Source organism: Piliocolobus tephrosceles, chromosome 14, assembly GCF_002776525.5.
Source record: "Piliocolobus tephrosceles isolate RC106 chromosome 14, ASM277652v3, whole genome shotgun sequence".
NCBI lineage: Eukaryota > Metazoa > Chordata > Mammalia > Primates > Cercopithecidae > Piliocolobus > Piliocolobus tephrosceles.
The window spans coordinates 12,599,005-12,618,455 of NC_045447.1; the positions used below are offsets into that span (position 1 = coordinate 12,599,005).

Consider the following 19,451-nt stretch of genomic DNA (forward strand, 5'->3'; position numbering starts at 1 on the left):
GGCAATGCCCCGAGAGGCATCCCTACAGAGGCAGCGTACACTAGGACGTTGACAGTTCTTCTGTTCTGTCACTCAGTAGGTCACCACACACAATTTATTACCATATACAATATATTACCTAACTCCTGTGAAACTTGGGGAAAGCTTCGGATAAAGGGAAATTTTCATCCTTACAGGAAAAATGATAGGCTTTCTTTCTTGATTTGGATATACAGATTCTGGAGCTTTGTGGTAACTGCTATTAACTGAAATGCCATTTCCTTCTTAGGAGTATCAATATCTCCAAGTATTTTCCAGTAATATGCACAAGCAGTGTAACATTAAGAAACTCTTAGAAAATACCCCTTGTTAAAATAGTTATATGCAGAAAACTATCCTTAAAAATACCTTTTAGCATCAGAATGGAAAGGCTACATATTCCTAAAGCCATCAGCAGAGACGCCAATCCTATTCATTTCCTGAGTCACTAAACTGGCAACTAACCCACACTCCACTACCATTCCCAGACAAGAAAGCCTGACAGCACAGGCACCATGAGTTGAATTACCTGTCCATTGCACAAAAGAGCTCATATGGACAAAAGAATCTAAGACCAACGGGTCAGTTTTACAGAAAAGAATATACAAGGAGTGAAAGACGGGGGAAAGCCATGCAATAGATTTATGGCTTCACATACCTGGCATCGAGGAACCTTGATCTTAAAATCATAACTGCTTCACAAGTGCTTTGTTTGAGCTGCATTTGAATGGAACTAAATTTTCGATGGATGATGCCCACCATTCTTTCAATCTCTTTTGGAGAAATGGGACGTGTTCTACTCTGTTCTCGGAGAAGGTTCATCACATGTGTAGTAAATTCATTACATGCCTGTAATGGGAAAAAAAATCACTCCTTTGGAAACTGATATTTTATATCATCACGTAAAGAGATTAACTCATCTGAATTTACACCTCATTTGCAGTCACCAATAGCATTATACAGTGTGTAGGGCAAAACGAAAACTAAGACACTTGTAAAATGGTAGTAATAGTAGTTAAAGCAGCAAGAATTCTGAAACCGTGCATGGTCAGATGTGCAAGGGAGACAGCATTCAGCTGCTCTTCCCGCCCACCGCTGTCCAGTTCCAAAATGATGTTTTCCCATTCAAGGATGCTCCCTACCAATTCCCATATACAAATAAAAATGTGTTAATTGTTAATACTAAGTACCACCTATTTTCTCTGGGGTTTTACATTTAGTCAACAAATGCTTACTGAACAACTACAAAGTTCAAACTCTTGCCAGTGCTGTAAGGAACATAGAAATAAGATGCAGGCCTGGCCTTTGGTGAGAAAAAATATATAAAATACTAATTCAGTGCAAAGACTACAGGAAGATATTAATAAGTTCAAAGGAAGGAATATTCTCATCTGTAGGCTTCATGGATTGAGCTTTAAAGAATAGGTAGCATCTTTGAAAGGTGGATAAAGATGGAAGTCAGGAGGAATTCCAGGCACTAGAAATAATAGTATGTTGCAAGTTCAGAATATGGCAAGTAGGAATACAGATAATATGTAAAGAAACAAAAAGGATTCAGGCTTGAATTAGCACATAAAGGGACTTGCATGCCAAGCATTCCAATGACCTATTACAATTTAGCTGTAGTGCAGGCCTTTAGTGGATATAAGCCATCTCTGTAAAGCAGCTCAACTCTTCAAGAGATGTCCAACAGAAAATAAGGATCAGATTTGGGTCTCAAACTTTTTAGTTAACAATCCTCAGACATTGTCTCTTTCAGTAAACACACACACACACACACACACACACACACACACACACACGTTTTCCCTAAAATTCAGAGTCTCAGTCTGTCACCCAGGCTGGAGTGCAGTGGTATGATCATAGTTCATTGCAGCCTCAAGCTCCTGGGCTCAAGCAATCCTCCCATCTCGGCGTCCGAAGTAGCTGTGATGACAGGCATGTGCCACCATACCCAGCTAATTATTTATTTATTTATTTTTTGGTAGAGACGGAGCCTCACTCTGTTGCCCAGGCTGGAGTGCTGGAGTGCAGTGGTGCAATCTTGGCTCACTGCAACCTCCGCCTCCCAAGTTCAAGCAATTCTCCTGCCTCAGCCTCCCAAGTAGCTGGGACTACAGGTGCACATCATGCCCAGCTAATTTCTTTTGTATTTTAGTCGAGATGCGGTTTCACCATGTTGCCCAGGCTGATCTCAAACTCCTGAGCTCTGACAATCCGCTCGCCTCGGCTTCCCAAAATGCTAGGATTACAGGCGTGAGCCCTCGTGCCTGGCCCCCAGCTAATTTTTAAATCCTTTTTTAGAGTCAGGGTCTTGCTAGGTTGCTCAGGCTTGTCTCAAACTCTTGGCCTAAAGAGATTCTCCCACCTCAGCCTCCTGAGCTGCTAGGATTACAGGTGTGTGCCACTGCATCCAACTTCATCTATATTCTCTTTGATATATAAATCTGTATAACTGGGCCTACACTGAAATCCGGTACTGCCCTGGTAAATAAAGCATCAGTTTATACTCCTGAAGAAAAAGAGTCTCTTCTGACATTTTTCTTAAAAACGCAGGATGGGAAATTCTGCATCTTACTGCATGGGTGTCCCTGATAAGAGTGAGCAGACAGAACAATCACTGATCAATGCAAGACATGATTGGAAGTTACGATAATGTCCACTTCCCTACAGATATCCTGAACACTGCTTACATATAGCACATGACAGTTTTTCTAACTGCTCATTGGAGGACTAACCTTTCCCGTACACTGTGTATTTCACTTACTCTACGTTTTTACAGAGCTTTCCATAAATATTTCTAAGATAAGGTAAAATGAGTCTTATTATGTAAAGTTTTTTCAAAAATGTTTTAAGCCGTAGGAAATATTACATTCCTTGCGAGTGGTGACACTATATGATACAGGATTCTTCAGAGTGCAGAATTATGCAATATACATATCTAATAAACATCTACAAATTGGTGGGCTTTTTAATACTACAGTTCAAGAGTGAGAGTTATGTTGGTTAATAGCCATAAATTCATTATCCCTAAACCATAAGAGAAGAATTCTTAATCTGCAGTCAATGGATAGGTTTAGAAGGTCAATGACCTCCTGAAATCCTATACAAGTTGTGTGAATATTAATCATTCTGATGAATCTGTGAAGTTTTTGTTTCCTTTTCAGATTCTCAGTCTATAATTTTAAAAGGTTAATAATCATTATCCTAGGATATGACACAGTAAAACATTAAGCAATATTGTAGACTAAAACCAGAAGTTGAAGGCAGAAACCAAGATTTAAAAAAATAAATTTAAGATCTTCCCCACTATATTATCAATTTATTTTATTATTTTTTTTTTTTGAGATGGAGTTTAGTTCTTGTTGCCCAGGCTGTAGTGCAATGGCACGATCTTGGCTCACTGCAATCTCTGCCTCCCAAGTTCAAGCTATTCTCCTGCCTCAGCCTCCCAAGTAGCTGGGATTACAGGCGTGTGTCACCATGCCCGGGTAATTTTTTTTGTATTTTTAGTAGAGATAGGGTTTCACCATGTTGGTCAGGTTAGTCTTGAACTCCTGACCTCAAGTGATTTACCTGCCTCAGCCTCCCAAAGTACTGGGATTATAGGCGTGAGCTTGTAATAAACAGTACATGGCCTATTTATTTATTTTGAGACAGTTTCATTCTGCTGCCCAGGCTGGAGTGCAGTGGCACGATCTTGGTTCACTGCAACCTCCGCCTTCTGAGTTTGAGTGATTCACATGCCTCAGTCTTCTGAGTAGCTGGGATTACAGGCATATGCCACCGTGCCCAGCTAATTTTTTTTTTTTTTTTTTTGAGATGGAGCCTTGCTCTGTCGCCCAGGCTGGAGCGCAGGGGCGCGATCTTGTCTCACTGCAAGCTCCGCCTCCTGGGTTCACACCATTCTCCTGCCTCAGCCTCCTGAGGAACTGGGACCACAGGCGCCCACCACCACGCCCAGCTAATTTTTTGTATTTTTAGTAGAGACAGGGCTTCACTGTTTTAGCCAGGATGGTCTCGATCTCCTGACCTCGTGATCTGCCCACCTCGGCCTCCCAAAGTGCTGGGATTACAGGTGTGAGCCACCGCCCTCGACTAATTTTTGTATTTTTGGTAGAGACAAGCTTTTACCATGTTGGCCAGGCTAGTCTCAAACTCCTGATCTCAAGTGATCTGCCCGCCTCGGCCTCCCAAAGTGCTGGGAATACAGGCATGAGCCACCATGCCCGGCCTATATTATCAATTTAAACAATTTTATGCCAAATTAAAAACAAGTGGTCACCGTACCAGTAAATATATGTATATATCTTTTTCTTGAACTTTCCCTAAGGAGATGTTTATGTAATTTCCAAGTTATATAATGTGGCCAACTCTAACCTTCAGTATTCTCATGAGTAAAACAACAATAATTGAACTAGAACTATTCCCAAACTGGGATTAACAAATTCTACAGTTCTACAGCTAGTTACATAGGATGTTAACTCATGGTCCAACAATATGGTATGCTTGGGATATGCTGGGTTAACCAAAATCTTAAAAAATGTTTGTGGATAAGACTCTTCAGTATTTCTATCCCAATATTTGTAATAAATCTTCAAAGAGAAACAGTATATCCAACTTTTTCCCAAATAAATGTGGCCAAAAAATTTCTCTCTAGAGTAATACTGTCCAACAGAGATATATTGTGAGCCACATATTAAATTTTTAAATTCTCAGTAGCCATATTAAAAAATAAAATACAAAGAATTAGGTGAAATTAATTAACAATGTATTTCATTTAACCCAATATATAAAAAATAACCTGGCCTGGGCAACATGGCAAAATCCCATCTTTAACAAAAATATAAAAAATTAGCTGGACATGGTGGCACACCTGTGGTCCCAGCTACTTGGGAGGCTGAGGTAGGAAGATCACTTGAGCCTAGGAGGCAGAGGCTATAGGGAGCTGAGATTGTGCCACTGCATCCAGCTTGGGTGGCAGAGTGAGAGAAAGAAAGAAAAGAAGGAAGGGATGGGAAGGGAAGGGAAGGGAGGGGAGGGAAGGGGAGGGAAAGGGAGGGGAGGGGAGGGGAGGGGAGAGGAGGGGAGGGGAGAGGAGGGGAGAAAACTGTTAATGAGGTATTTCATTCTTTTTTTGTACTCTTTGAAATCTAGTGTGTATTTTACATTGACAGTACATCTCAATTTAGACTAGTCAGACTTCAAGTGCTCATTAGCTACGTGTTGCTATATTCGGCAGCACAGCTCTATGGTATCTTGTGGACCAATGTGCTAGGAAAAAATCTTTGGGAAACGCTATGCTAGGTAATCTTTGATACATTTAAAAATTTTTCACCACCATACATTCACACAAATACAATAAAAGCCCATTTGACTTAGGAATGTCCTTGATGAAGCAGTATAAATTATTCATCTTATTACCTATAAACCTTTGAGTATGTCTTTAATATCGTGTGTGTCAAATGGGAAGCACACAAAAAAAGCTCTTGTATTGCACACTGAAGGAGGACTGTCTTGAGAAAGAGCACTTTCACAGTTAAGTAATGAGCAGAAGTCAATTTTTTCATGGAACACCATTTTTACTTGGAAACAAGTATGAAAAATTATGATTATATGGAGTTGGGTATTTGGCAGATGTTCTCTCAAAAATGAAACAAGTGAGCCTTCCATGTCAAGGAAAACAGCTGAGAGAATTATGCCAATTAAAAAATTTGAGTTTTCAAGTGAAAATCAGAATTTTGAAAAACCTGCATCCACCACTGTAAGCTTAACAGTTTCCCAGTAGACTTTCTGATAAGTTCAGAGTTGATATTCATAAATATGATATTTTGACATTATATAATGAAATGTGTCAAAATTTGGAAGATATGCATAATTCAGTAAACTTGTACTTTCCAAATGATCAACGCATGACGTCACAAAAGCATGCATAGGTACAAGAGACATTCAAAGTGAAAACCAGACCAGTGATCTTAAAGAAACAGAGTACAAAAAGTTAACTGACATGGTTTCAGGTTTCTCATTGCAACATACTTTTACAAAACTATAACTTGCCAAGTTTTGGTGTAATATCAAAAAAGAGTATTCACAATTATCTGAAAAGGCTATTAACATTTCTTTTGCAATGACATATCTGTGTGAGGTCAAATGCTCTTCATATATTTCAACCATATGACAACAGTTGACTGTAGAAGCAGATATGAGACTCAAGCTGACTTCTATCAAGCCCATAGTGAGTTTGCAAAAATGAAAAAGCAAGGCCATTCTTCTCACTAAATTTTAAGGTTTTTTGTTTCTTAAAAAAGTTATTTAGGTTAACATATAATAGCTTGTTGATATTTTTAAATTAATTAGGGCTGGCCATGGTGGCTCATGCCTACAATTCTAGCACTTTGTTGGGGCAAAGTGGGAGTACTGCTTGAGCCCAGGAGTTCAAGACCAGCCTGGGCAACACAGCAAGATCTCATCTGTATAAAACAAATTTAAAAATTAGCCGGGCATGGTAGCACACACCTGTGGTCCCAGATACTAGGGGGGCCTGGGGCAGGAGGATTGTTTGAGCCCAGAAGATCAAGGCTGAAGTCAGCTATTATCATACCACTGTACTCTAGCCTGAGCAACAGAGTGAGAATTTGTCTCTAAAATAAAATAAAATAGGCTGGGTGCAGTGGTTTACACCTGTAATCCTAGCCCTTCAAGAGGCTGAGGCAGGAGGATTATTTGAGCCCAGAAGTATAAGACCAGCCTGGGCAACAGTGAGACCCCATCTCTATAGGAAATTATTAAAAATTAGCTGGGCACAGTGATGCACACCTGTGGTCCCAGCTACTCAGGAGGCTGAGGTAGGAGAATCACTTGAGCCCAGGAGGTCGAGGCTGCAGTGAGCCATGTTCGCGCCACTGTACTCCAGCCTGGGCGACACAGCAAGACCCTGTCTCAAAAAATAAAATAAATAAAATAATTAGTAAATACTTTAAATTTTTCTAGTTTTAATTTCTATTATAATAAATATTGATAGACATAAGCCACCAACCCAAAAGCTTTTACAGAAGTCTCCAATAATTTTTAAGAGTCTAAGTCCTAAGACTGAAAAGTTTGAGAACTGCTGTACCAGGGTATGGAAGCGTTTCTAATGTGCACACATAACATTGCTAATTCCAACAAACCTAGCTCACTCATTATGGTAACATACATCTATGACAGAGCATATATCTTAATAAATAATTCAAGACTCCTATGTGAATGACACCTGATACATTAGCTTTCTTAGTTTTTGTCTGGCTGGGTTTTAACCTCTCCAGAATGAGTGTTTGTCTATGGATTCTAAAGAGCAGCCAAAGACTTACATGAGAAAAAAAGGGTTAAAAGCAAAAAAGTTTCTGCATCTAAAAACTCATAATTTGCTAAAACATTTGCTGAATGTCTCAAGACTTATTAAGTGAAGCCATCTATGAATGCAAATGCTGATGAGCAATTTGGCAATAGCCCAACATTCACAGAATTCACATAGCTTTTCTTTAAACCAGTAGTTCATACATGATTAATTAGAACATCTCATTTATGTAGTGTGCACTTTAGCTCATTACTCTAAGTAAAATTCGTTAAGTATTTACATTTAGATAATTAAAATCTGGGTACACCCTTAAGAAAGATGCATACAGTTTAGGCAAAGTGATTTTTTTCCTTTATACCACTGAAAGTAAATTACAGCCTCATTTCAGCATCATCTGTACCAGGTTCAGAGCAGAGAACAGTACTGCCTCATCACCTAGCTCCTTAAAAGGCATACATTTTTTAAACATATAAACACAGTAAGAATGATCAAACGATTGTAGTTGTTTCGAAGGGCCACCTAACCACATATTAACATTGATGCTATTTATAATATAGAAAGCTCATTTCAAACATTTATCATATCTTACATCATGTCTATAAGATATATTAAAATAGACATTTGGAGAAATTTTTCCTTGCCTTATGTTTTCCAAGTGAAACTATCAGTTACAAGCTTTCTGGTTAATGTCCATAATATAAATACAGATATACTATGGTTAACTGCAGTATTTGGGAAATAAAAGTATGCCTTAAATTTTCTGATTAGAAGTACTGGCAGAAGCTTTCTTCTTTTAATCCAGCTGTTGAAAGCTACCTAGGATGCATTTTTGTTTATGTGTTTAAAACATACACTGCAATAACAGTTAACATAAGGCATGGAAGATTTCATCTGTTAAAAGCATTTTCAATCAGTTTTTATTTTGAGTCTTTGTCTTTCCCATTCCTTTCTCCTTAAAAATCCAAACCAAGTCATAATTGAGGATTTAAAATATTTGGATGCTCAATAACGTTTTAATGATATTTTTGGCTGGCAAAACTGTCTCCTCAATATCTGTACATATTTGGTTTACACACAAAATTAAAGTTTTTAGTGTTTTCCTTATTTTGTGGTGGGGCTTTTTTCATTGTGGATTCAAGATTCAACCTCTTTTTTGCCTTTAAGTTTATATTGTGGAAGTAAAACTGTAAAATAGACAGTGGGCAAGCACCGATTTTGGGGGAAGTTTTATAATGATCAGTGATCAGATCTAAAAACTGAATTGGTCTTCTGTAACCATCAAGAGAAGCTAACTGTAAACAGATCATAATATTCTAAAACCCACTTTTGACAAGAAAGAATAAATCTCTTTTAAAAAGTAGATGCCCCTCAAATTTGCACTGCAACTGTTTTCCAAATGTCTTGCCAGCCTCACGAGTAACTCTAGTCGAATACAGTAGATTTTGTATTTACCGAATGCTTATTAAATCAACAAATTTTTCTTGTTTTGGGTTAAAAGTCTGCATTTAAAGGTTCTAAGCCAACTAGAATGAGACCAATATGCCTAAGGAACAGCCACAAAGATGAAATAGCTGTTGTACCTCAATACTTCTTACCTAATCACGTGGTTTAGGGACCTATCTCATGAGGGTTTTGTTAAGGATCATATTATATAATGTATGTTAAGTTCTTTGCACAGAATCTGGAGCATAATTAATACTCAATAAATGACGGTTATTATTGATGACAATGAAAATGGTAATTTTATGAAATTCATACTATTTTTATGTCATTACTCTGCAAGCAAATCCACACTTTATCTAATATAGTTCTGCCTTCTCATTGCCTCAGTAAGTACAAAAACTGCTTCCAAAGAAGTTGAAAAAAAAAAAAAGAGTATTCAAATGTATTAAATAAAACAATTCATTATATTAATCAAGCTTGTGGTCATAAACACAACTGGCACATAGAGCCAATAAACTAGTAACTCGAAGGAAAAAAAGGGAACAAACCAAACCCTCCTTCCAGGCAAGGAAAAGGCCAGGCATGAAAGTCAACAAGAAGTGAAACTCTTCCCTTGGAACAATGAATGACAAATCCTTGCTTTGGAACATGAAATTAGGTAGTATTCTTTTGTCTATCCTGCTTAACTATTAAGAAGAAATAGCAAAATGGAATTGGGAGTTTACAGGCTGCACAATCTCTAATGTGAAAACGTCAGCATTTCTTAATTTGATAAAAATAAAATCCTTTACAAGCAAAAGCTATTTTGCCAGCAAACCTAAGCATATAATGTAGAGATCTCAAAAAGCACAAGGACATGCTTTTACAGTGGTTTACATTTTCACCCATTCTCCATTCCCCCTGCAATCTGTAAGTCCTCTGGTGGCCAAATGCTACCTGATTGGTCCTGAGCACATTCAGTGTATTCCTTGGTTCTAGTGCTTTTTGCCTGATTTGGGGTGAGTTCAAATGACGTCTGTGAACTCAGAAAGCAGGTTCCCAGATGCCTGGGAAGGGTTGGGACCCTGACAACACTTCTGCCTTCAGCAAAAAATGTATTTCAATATAATTATAGTAGATAGCTTTCAATATGTCATCTCTATTATAGCAGCTGTAAATTATGAGTGAATTGCCTGTGTACAAGCATTTTTTCTGGTACAAGCAAAGTGGGAGAGCTGCATACGGCATGATATATCTTTTCCTTTTTAACTGAGAACAAATGTTGAAGTCAAGCCAATGTGTCCATTTCCTTTTGGTAGTGTGGTAGAGGAACCAAGAAAGAACAGTTCAATAGAAGGCCTTTACTTCTTAAAAACAAGGCTTCCCAGGAACCTTGGCTTAAGTTCTAGGAACTCACCTATTCTAACAGTGGTCCTTTAACCATAAGAACATATTTGCAAGGTACAGTAAAGGCATTTTTCAAAAGCTGTAGGTAATCAACAAGAAGACAGAGAAGCAACTAGGTTTGTCTCTTAGCTAAAAAGCGAGGCAGTCTACCCAAGATGAAATATTACAGGACGGTTTGCCGCAAGCTTTGGAAAATTATCATATCCCTGCTGGGTGTTAGAATCAACAAGAAGAAAATAAAATAGTTTTGTTTCCTTTTGGGTGGCAGTAATATTCAGGAACCTTACCCTAACATATATCCCATGCCTAATATTTCAAAAGTGTTTATAAGTGAATTTTTAGATGGTTATCATCAAGAATCATGAAATCTGAGCCTATGTAATAGAGACATATGATAAAAGAACAATTTTCTGAAGGGAAAAAAGACAGGATTTTAAAGACAATACCATCTCTAAAACATATACATAAAACTGAGCCTTGCAGCTTGGATTTAATTTTGCTCAAACTGTAGCTCTAGTCTGTCTGCTTAACTTTGTAAATGTGGCTGTGCTTATGAGGTACTTTAATTTACTGCAGTGGTGATGTTTGTTAATTTTACGGCAATCTAAATCTAAACAGGCTTCAGATACATTTTCATTAAAGCTTCATTGTGAAACACAGTAGAGTGAATAACTCTTAAGATTCCAATGTAGTTTATTTCTAAAAGACTCAACACAATTTTCTGTTGAAGCCTTTGTTTTAACATATATGTTCTTCCTATTTACTATTAAGCTTTCTGTCACTCAGAGTACCCATGTTCACTTTTAGGAGGAAAAATATAATTTCTGGAAAGTGATTAAAATAGTTGTTTTTGGCTGGGCATGGTGGCTCACACCTGTAATCCCAGCACTTTGGAAGGCCACAGCAGGTGGATCATGAGGTCAGGAGTTCAAGACCAGCCTGGCCAAGATGGTGAAACCCCGTCTCTACTAAAAATACAAAAAAAAAAAAAAACAAAAAACAAAAAAACAAAAAAAAAACAATTAGACGGGCGTGGTGGTGGGTACCTGTAATCCCAGCTACTCAGGAGGCTGAGGCAGGAGAATCGCTTGAACCTGGGAGGCGGAGGTTGCAGTGAGCTGAGATCACACCTCTGCACTCCAGCCTGGGCGACAGAGTGAGCCTCTGTCTTAAAAAAAAAAAAAAAAAAAAAGTTGTTTTTCCATCTGCTCGATTCCCATTTCAAATGCAAGCCAACATGGGAAAATTAGAGAAAACCAGAATGTACCTGAATTATTTTCCAGTTCTACATGGATAGCAGCACAATTCAATGAAAAAGGAAGACATATTTTCAGAAACTGATTTCAACGTCTGATTCTGACACTAACTAGATGTGCGACATTGGACAAATCACTTACCCCTCTGAGTCTCATTTTCTCCTCTATAAAATGGAAATTATAATACTATCTATTTCAGAAGTCCTATCCCTTCTTAGCTCTGTTTAGCCCTTCTTGTAACACCAAAGCATGTCTCTGAAAGGACCATCCAGATAAAGCCCTTGTACCCTAAAGATTTGAAAGGAAAAGTTTACCGTTTTGGGTCAAAATGCACCGATCCTAATAATTTAGGAGAACAGTCACAAGAGCTCTAAAAACCAGCCCCAAAGACAACTTAAAAGAATTAAATGCTGCTATATCACTTCTAAAATAATTCCAAACCTACAGGAGAAAATTTGTAAATTAAAATTCTGCTGAATCTGCCAACTAGTCATCATACCCCATCTATTCATTTGTCCCTGCTGTACAGATTTTATGTATCTCTATTTTTCCATCTGAAGTATTAAAACGAAAAAGGAACTATATATTTAGATTGTTATTAGGCTACTGATTATATCCAGAAATAATTCCTGAATACATTTTTAAACTCAGTGCTTCCCAATTTGATCTTCAATTAAAAAAAAGAGATAAATGTATGAAGAACATGCATATACATGTATATTTTAAAAGCCAAAACAAAACAAAACAACAACAAAAAAACTCTGGTGATTTGATGCTGTTATCAGCTGGGGCAAAAGTTACCTAAAATCTCATGGAAAATTTTGTAGGGTATTTCTAAAACAATGAGACTCAGGACCTTGTCATTGACTGATACCAGCTTCACACAACTTCCACCAGGGTTGTATGGAGAAAGTAAGGAGGCAGGTGTGAAGACACATGGCAGGAGGTAGTAAGGAACCGCCTTAATTCCTCAGCCAAAAAACTCGGGCCATTTGGCCTCTAATATTATCTCTCTTTCCATGCAAGGTGACTGGTGATGTTTATCTAGTAAGTAGGTATCGTTATTTTAGCATGAAGTTATACAATTAGGAATATACTACAAATAAGAGTCATTTTCTACTGTTTATGCTCAGGGGCAACCTTTTCAACCATGACTTATTTTGTTTACTCTCAATTATTCTATGTCAAATCAGAAAGTGGGATTTTTTTTTTAAATACATACATACACATGGTAATTTTTCCAAAATTCTTATTTGTACATTTTCCACTAAAAGTTATTCTTACAAATGAGACTAGACATACAGTTTTAGATCCCAGAAAATCCTATTCCAAAAATAGAAAACATCTTATAATATACTAATTTACATTACAGTTTAACTTAAAGATACACAAATTTTTCTACTCTCCCTCAAAACACACTCACCTCTGGGATAGGGTTCAGCATTTGCTTAAAACCATTGTATCCAGAATATTAGAAAAGGCAATGGGAAAAAAACGACGACATATTCAACTGAAACTATACAGGGAACATAGAGGAAAAAAAATCAGTATTAAAACTGATCAGGGGTTGCCAGGGATCAGTGGGGAGGAAAGAATAAAAGAGAGGGATGAATAGCACAGAGGATCTTTAGGGCAGTGAAAATACTCTGTATGAGCCTATAATGATGGGTACATGCCATCATAAATTTATCCAAATCCATAGAGTGCACAATACCAAGAGTAAACCCTAATGTAAACTATGGATTTTGGGTGATAATGATGTGTCACTGTAGGTTAATCAATTTTAACAAATGAACCCCTCTGGTAGGGGATGCTGTTAATGGGAGAGACTATGCATGTGTGAGGAAAGGGGGTATATGTGATATCTCTCTTCTTTCCTCTCAAATTGGTCTTGTGAACTTAAAACTGCTCTTTAAAAAAGTCTTTAAAACACACACAAACACACACAAAACTCACCAAGACTCCTATTTCACACTAAAGTGTGTGGACTTCAAAAAGTACTTGCCTACATAGTGAAATACTCATGGGTGAAATTATAGGATGTCTAAGACTTGCTTTAAAATACTCTACCACATTGGGGCTGGGTACACAAAATAAGAGTGGCAAAATGTTGATATGGGTAAAAAGTAGCTGATTCCTTATTTGGGGTTGAACTCTATGAAATTACCATATTCAACTGTTTCTGACATCAAAACTTAGCAATTTCATAGGGTTCAGTCTAATACTACTCTCATTATTTTTGTGTACATGTGTTATAAAATGTTCCATAATAATACGTTTTTAAAATTATCTTCCAAATGACAAATCTTATCAAATGAGAATTCCTCCAACTTGACAGCTTTTCAGCATTAAACTAATAACTAAAATATGTGTTAAAAAAGACCCACCAATATTTTACTTTATTACATTAAATCTAAGACTCACTTGTTTTTCCCTACATTTTAACATCTCTGAAACGTGAAAGCATTCTATAATCAGTAATATTTTATAGTTAAACTAGCAGTATTAATTTTTTCTTCGTGGTACATAAAATAATGATGCAACTTAAAATCAAAGTTATCTTAGATTCAGTATGGTTAATATAATTGCTGAGAACTGGATTTTTAACCCATATTCTCTTTCTAATCAGGAATTTAGCACATAATGCCTTGCCTAACATTCCCTGTCCTGGGGTACCCATAATTATCTTGGGAGGTCTCATACTCAGAGAAACAGGCCAGAACCTGCTTACTTGGTGAAGTTCCCTATAGTCTGGCACAATCCATAAGAATTAATTCCCAGGAGGATTCTGGAGCTCACACCATAGGAGGGAAAAGCTCACTGTGCAATGCTTCCCTTCAAAAGTGATTAAAGCTTATGAACAAGGCTAGTGCATAAATGTTAATTATACAGAGCTTTGAAGAGTACCAAGTGGTGAGGTGAGAGGGAAGAATGACTGCAGGTGTGGTAATAAGGGCACGTGAATGTGAGGAATGAATAAAACTAAAACAAGTAGATGAGATAAAATAGGTAGAGCTCCACCTCCAAAATCTCAAAGGGTCTTCATTTCATGAATCCAACAATTCACTTGGATTTTTGCATTGACCTTATTTATTTTGTAATTTGTGTTAACACCTACCCCTCACAGCCCTCAGAATTGGTTAGCATGGTCTAATAGAAGAGCAACAGAGGGTTTGTGTAGGACTATGAGAGTGGCGGCTGCTGACCTGTTCATATTTCTCCAGTTCTGTGTGATAGATTTGTCTGATCTGGGTCAATTTGGCTCTGTAATCTGAGTGTTCAATAGAGTTATCTGAAGAACCTCCAGAGGCTGCCGCGGCTGCAGCTGCTGCCGCCGATCCCCCACCTTTCTCAGGACCTGAAACCCCTTCTGCCAAAAGCATATTGTCCAGTCTCATTAGCTGGGGATCGGGAGGGTCCTCCTCCTGGGCTCCTCTGATGCTGAGACCTTCAAGGAAAGAGAGAGAGAGACAGAGAGAGAAGAAGCGAGAAACAGAGGACAAATAGTGTGAGTATTTTGTTTATTCGAGAAAATGATCAAACAACATCAGTGTACTACAATTCATGCTGAGAACTTCATTGTTCACATTTGATCAATAAGTTTGAATAAGTATGAAAATTATTTTCAAGATAATGTTTACATGCACCCTAGAATTTTAAATATCCCCCAACCACCTCAATTTACCACAGATAGATCCTTAGAAAAAGGTAACCCTGGCTTCCTTGAATATTTTAATCATCCAAGCTTCCCAGATTTAGATAATTTAAGCAGAAAATGGGAAGAAGGTAAAAAAATGGAAGGTTTTAAGAAAGAAAGAAAATAATTACAGGGATATAAAACAAACTCATCCAAAGGTGGTCATTCTGTCTCTCTGTACAGTTGGAGAAACAGAATTAAAATTCCCTTAAAATAATTCAAAACTGTAATCAAAAATTGAAAAATAAACAAGATTAGATGAGCTTTTCCTTCATGTGATTTCAGAAGAGGAACACATACATTATGAGGCAATTAGCTATACTTAAATATATATATTATTAAATGAATATTGTTAAGTGATTGCCAGCAAACTATAAAATGAGGATACTAAATACAATATTAAAAATATACCATTGACATGGCAATACAGTTCTGGGTACAGTAGTCTCAATCTAATTTTGCTTTTAAATCAAGAACTTCCTAAGTGATGCCCAGTCAGCAACCTCTTCTGAGTACTATAGATCACAGCTGACAATTCACAGGTTTAATCAGGTCATGCAGGCTTTCTGCCAAGATGTTTTCAACAACACAGAAGACAAAGTTTTAAAATAATTATCATGGTATAAAAAGCACTGGAGTCATGACAGCTGAAAATCAGCATTTTCATTAACGTGTAACATAATCTAAAACATCCCAGCCCAATTAACCTCTGTAAATCTGCTTAAAAACAGGTTCCCTACACTAGTTACAAGTCTTCTTGGGGAAGAGGGGAAAAGGAAGTTGGCACCTTGCTTGTTTGTATTTGGATTCTGTCTTTTGAGTCTGTGCCTGTTGTTGTTTATCCACAGTGGTACACACTTTGTGTCTAATGTAACTCACATGACATAACATCTATAAGCTGCCAAGTACTCAACTGATCACCAACTCTGATTTTATATGCTAACCTAAAGCTACCATCAATTCTTTTAAGAACAGATTTCATTCCTAGATGCCCTGAATTACATCCATGGCATGACAGAGCTCTTAGTTGCCTTAATTCAGATACACAACTTTAATTTCTTCCCCAAAACACTTTAAAGCTGTCACTTTCATTTAAAATTATACTTCAGAATAATTTCAACTGGATAATAAAACTAACTCATCATCATTTAAAATTATATCTGTTGTCTATTCAGAGGCAAATAAGGTTTGAAAACTATAATATACTAAGACAATATATTCATTTAAGAGAGCAAAAAGATAACTCATAAAATGCGTATCAACACACTGCTGATAATTAAAAATAGGCAAACATGGATTTGCTGTTTCTTCTATAACTAAAAAGGATTGCCTAATACTGTTCTAGAACTGCCATGTATTGGTTAAGTTTGTATTGTTAATTTAAATCTTCAATTTTCCTCTCTTTTAATTCACTTTGTTAAATGTCAAAATCTCATGACCTGTACATGCTTGTAGTTCACATAGCAAGTTTTTTGTGCATTTGGCATGCAATGAGGGCTTACTGAACAATCTCTTATGCTGCACTTTGATTTCTGTTTAATTTTTTGTTCTTGTTTGAGGATTTCTTAATTTTCTCCATTTTAAACTGAATTTTTGCCCACAGTTTTGTGTGTTTGTTGATTTTTGTATTTACACAGACACTGATGCCTCTCCTGAAATGTGTTTTTTAAATCTACCTTCAAGCTTCCTCCGGGTTTCTAGATTTCCCCTTGTAGTTAAACACATTGATCTTTTCCCTATGGACATGTGGTGAAGTACTTTAATAGCAGATTAACTTCCACAGCCAAAAAGATTACACTTCCCTGCACACGTATGGCAAACAAGAGAAGCAGCTCAATGACTAATATACAAGGAATTACACCATAAGAGAGACAGAAGGAAATTCACTAGGAAGAAATGCAAAAGGCACAAAACTAATTAGCCACCTATGATACTTTTATACATACCTGATATGTATATAAACCATCATTATCATACCAATAAGAAGCAATCCATAAGCTCAATAGCCATGGACACAAATAAAAACAATTATAAGTATACAGTGTCAACTACTATAACATTTTACTTATAATGAAAAATATCTTATTTCTAAAATTATCAGTAAATCAACACTAAGTGCTTGCCTCAAGAACAGGAAAATATGTTTTAATGCAACACTTTGTATTTACTTTATAAATTATGTGAATCAAATTTTATCAGAAAACTCATTTCCTGATAGAAAACTCGTATTTCTTTAGATGAAAAGTACTAAAGCACTTTGCAAATAGGCAACATGAAAAAGATTATCAATAATAAAGGAATTTTCATAACTAGTCTGAAAAGTGAATCGGTTTATTTTCTTTATTAAGCAAAGTAATGATTATGGGATCTTTAAATAGTAATACCTGGTTTCCAAAATTATTTTCAATTTGAATATTTCTATTTATTTTCTTACTTAAAAACATTTAAATTACCATTTTATTCCTTATCCTACCTAGCTACTCACTATTACTTAGTTTACTAACTTTCTACAGTCACACTGGCTTTTAGTCATAATACCTACTCCTCTGGGCACCTATAAACATTTTAATGGGTCTAAATTTGCAAGGGCCAGAATGAATCAGACTGTGTGGTTATCAAAAGATCTTGATATCTTCAAATTGAACCATAGTAAAACAATCATTTAAAATTTGATTGTACTTGTTTTTAATCCAAAATGTATGTATGATGAAACATACAGAGGATTATAAAGGTTTACATCTAGGTTCTTTGGTCATCACAACCTTATAAAGTTTAAAAAAAAAAAACAAACCCTGTTTGCAACCTCCTTATAATCACAACATTCATTTCTGTATTCCTAAGATTTAGACAAATCATACAAACACAGTAAAACATTGTTTAACAATGAACTTGGCTTTGTTATAAGCCTACAGTTTTTGCATATCTTTCAGCAAATCCTAATTAGCTGTCTTTCAACATGCTGTGCACCTGCCCCACAGATAATGGGAGAGAGCATCTGCATAGATGACTGCATTCGGAGGGCAATAAATAAATTACGGGTCAAAATTATTACAAAGCTTTCTCCGAATAAACGCATACCCTTCACAATTCTAAGCTGCAGATGTGAAAAGTACCTAAAGCCCACTCAAATGGTATGATTACGGGGCTGTTTGAGTTTAATAATCTGACTGTAATTCAGGCATTTTCAACAGCTCATTAAGGGTTCATTAATATATAGGCAAGCTTTTGAATTATAAATTAGCAGATTAGAAATCTGCATTGGCTAGATTGTACAGTAGGAGCCTTTCTAACAGAAGAACACTGTAACACAATGAAGGCTTGACCTTAGTGAATGAGGTGCAAACAACACAGTGCACTAACTAAGCTTCATGGCTCCCTCATTTCAAGGAGCAAGCCCACTGGACCATAACTAACCTCTGTTCATCCAGCACTGAAGAGTATGGCTTCAGACCATAGCTATTTCAGATATGTTCTACACATGGTCCTGAATTAGACGTAACTAAGATCTAGCCCTACAATATTTCCATAATCAGGGAAGATAGATAATATCTACAATCATGATAAAAGTTGTCATCACATCACTTTTACTTTGTAAAGAGTACATTATTCAGACCTGCTGAGAAACAAAAAGCTATTACGGAAACTTGAGTTGTTAGATTTTTCTCTCCCAATGAGCATACCATAAATTGAGTCCCCCAAATTATTCATAAGCTTAGGCCTATGACATCGCTGTAATTTTGTTTTCTAATGGACTTGTTTTTTTATTCATTCAACTACCACACCACAGTCTTAGCTCAGGGAAAAATGTTTTAGCAGAGTACCATGTAAAACAAGGCCAGATCAGATATTTTCAACAGGTCCTGAATTCTTGACAGCCTTGAAATAAGTGACAATTTAAATATTAGTATTTTTAGTTATTCTTATAATTTTTCATAACTTTTCTTTTGTGTCTGTTATTTTAAAGTAACATGCAGGATAGTGGTCAGAAGTCACAAAGTTAATTAGTAAAAATACCTACTTTATTTTCTGTGCTTTCTTCATTTAAAAATCAAGTCAGCCACAGTTTGAGAAATGTAACCCAAACTATAGATAGAGAAGAAAGATTAAGACAGACGTGTTGCTACTTTTCTCCCCAAACATAAAAAAGGTAAAATAATTTTCTATCTGAAATCCTTACGTAAAAATCAGTCAAAATGGGACGCAGGAGATCTGGAAATGAAATGAAGGTCACAAGCCCCATGGTCATGAGATCTCATTTGAAACAATTACTTTTTGGTTGTGAAAACTGGGATATAATTTGGAAACAGTGGTGAAA

General features: G+C 36.5%; 1 protein-coding gene across 2 annotated transcripts in view; it reads right to left on the reverse strand.

Annotated features, from left to right (window-relative positions):
* Window positions 1-19,451, reverse strand: part of PBX3 (PBX homeobox 3) — a 226,545-nt gene that overhangs the window by 37,761 nt on the left and 169,333 nt on the right. For both annotated transcript variants that reach the window (XM_023217137.1, XM_023217138.2), the window contains exons 3-4: window positions 14,646-14,887; window positions 677-867 (exon numbers count right to left, since the gene is read on the reverse strand). In XM_023217137.1, coding sequence (XP_023072905.1) covers window positions 677-867; window positions 14,646-14,887 — 433 coding nt within the window. The remainder of the gene's footprint in view (window positions 1-676; window positions 868-14,645; window positions 14,888-19,451) is intronic.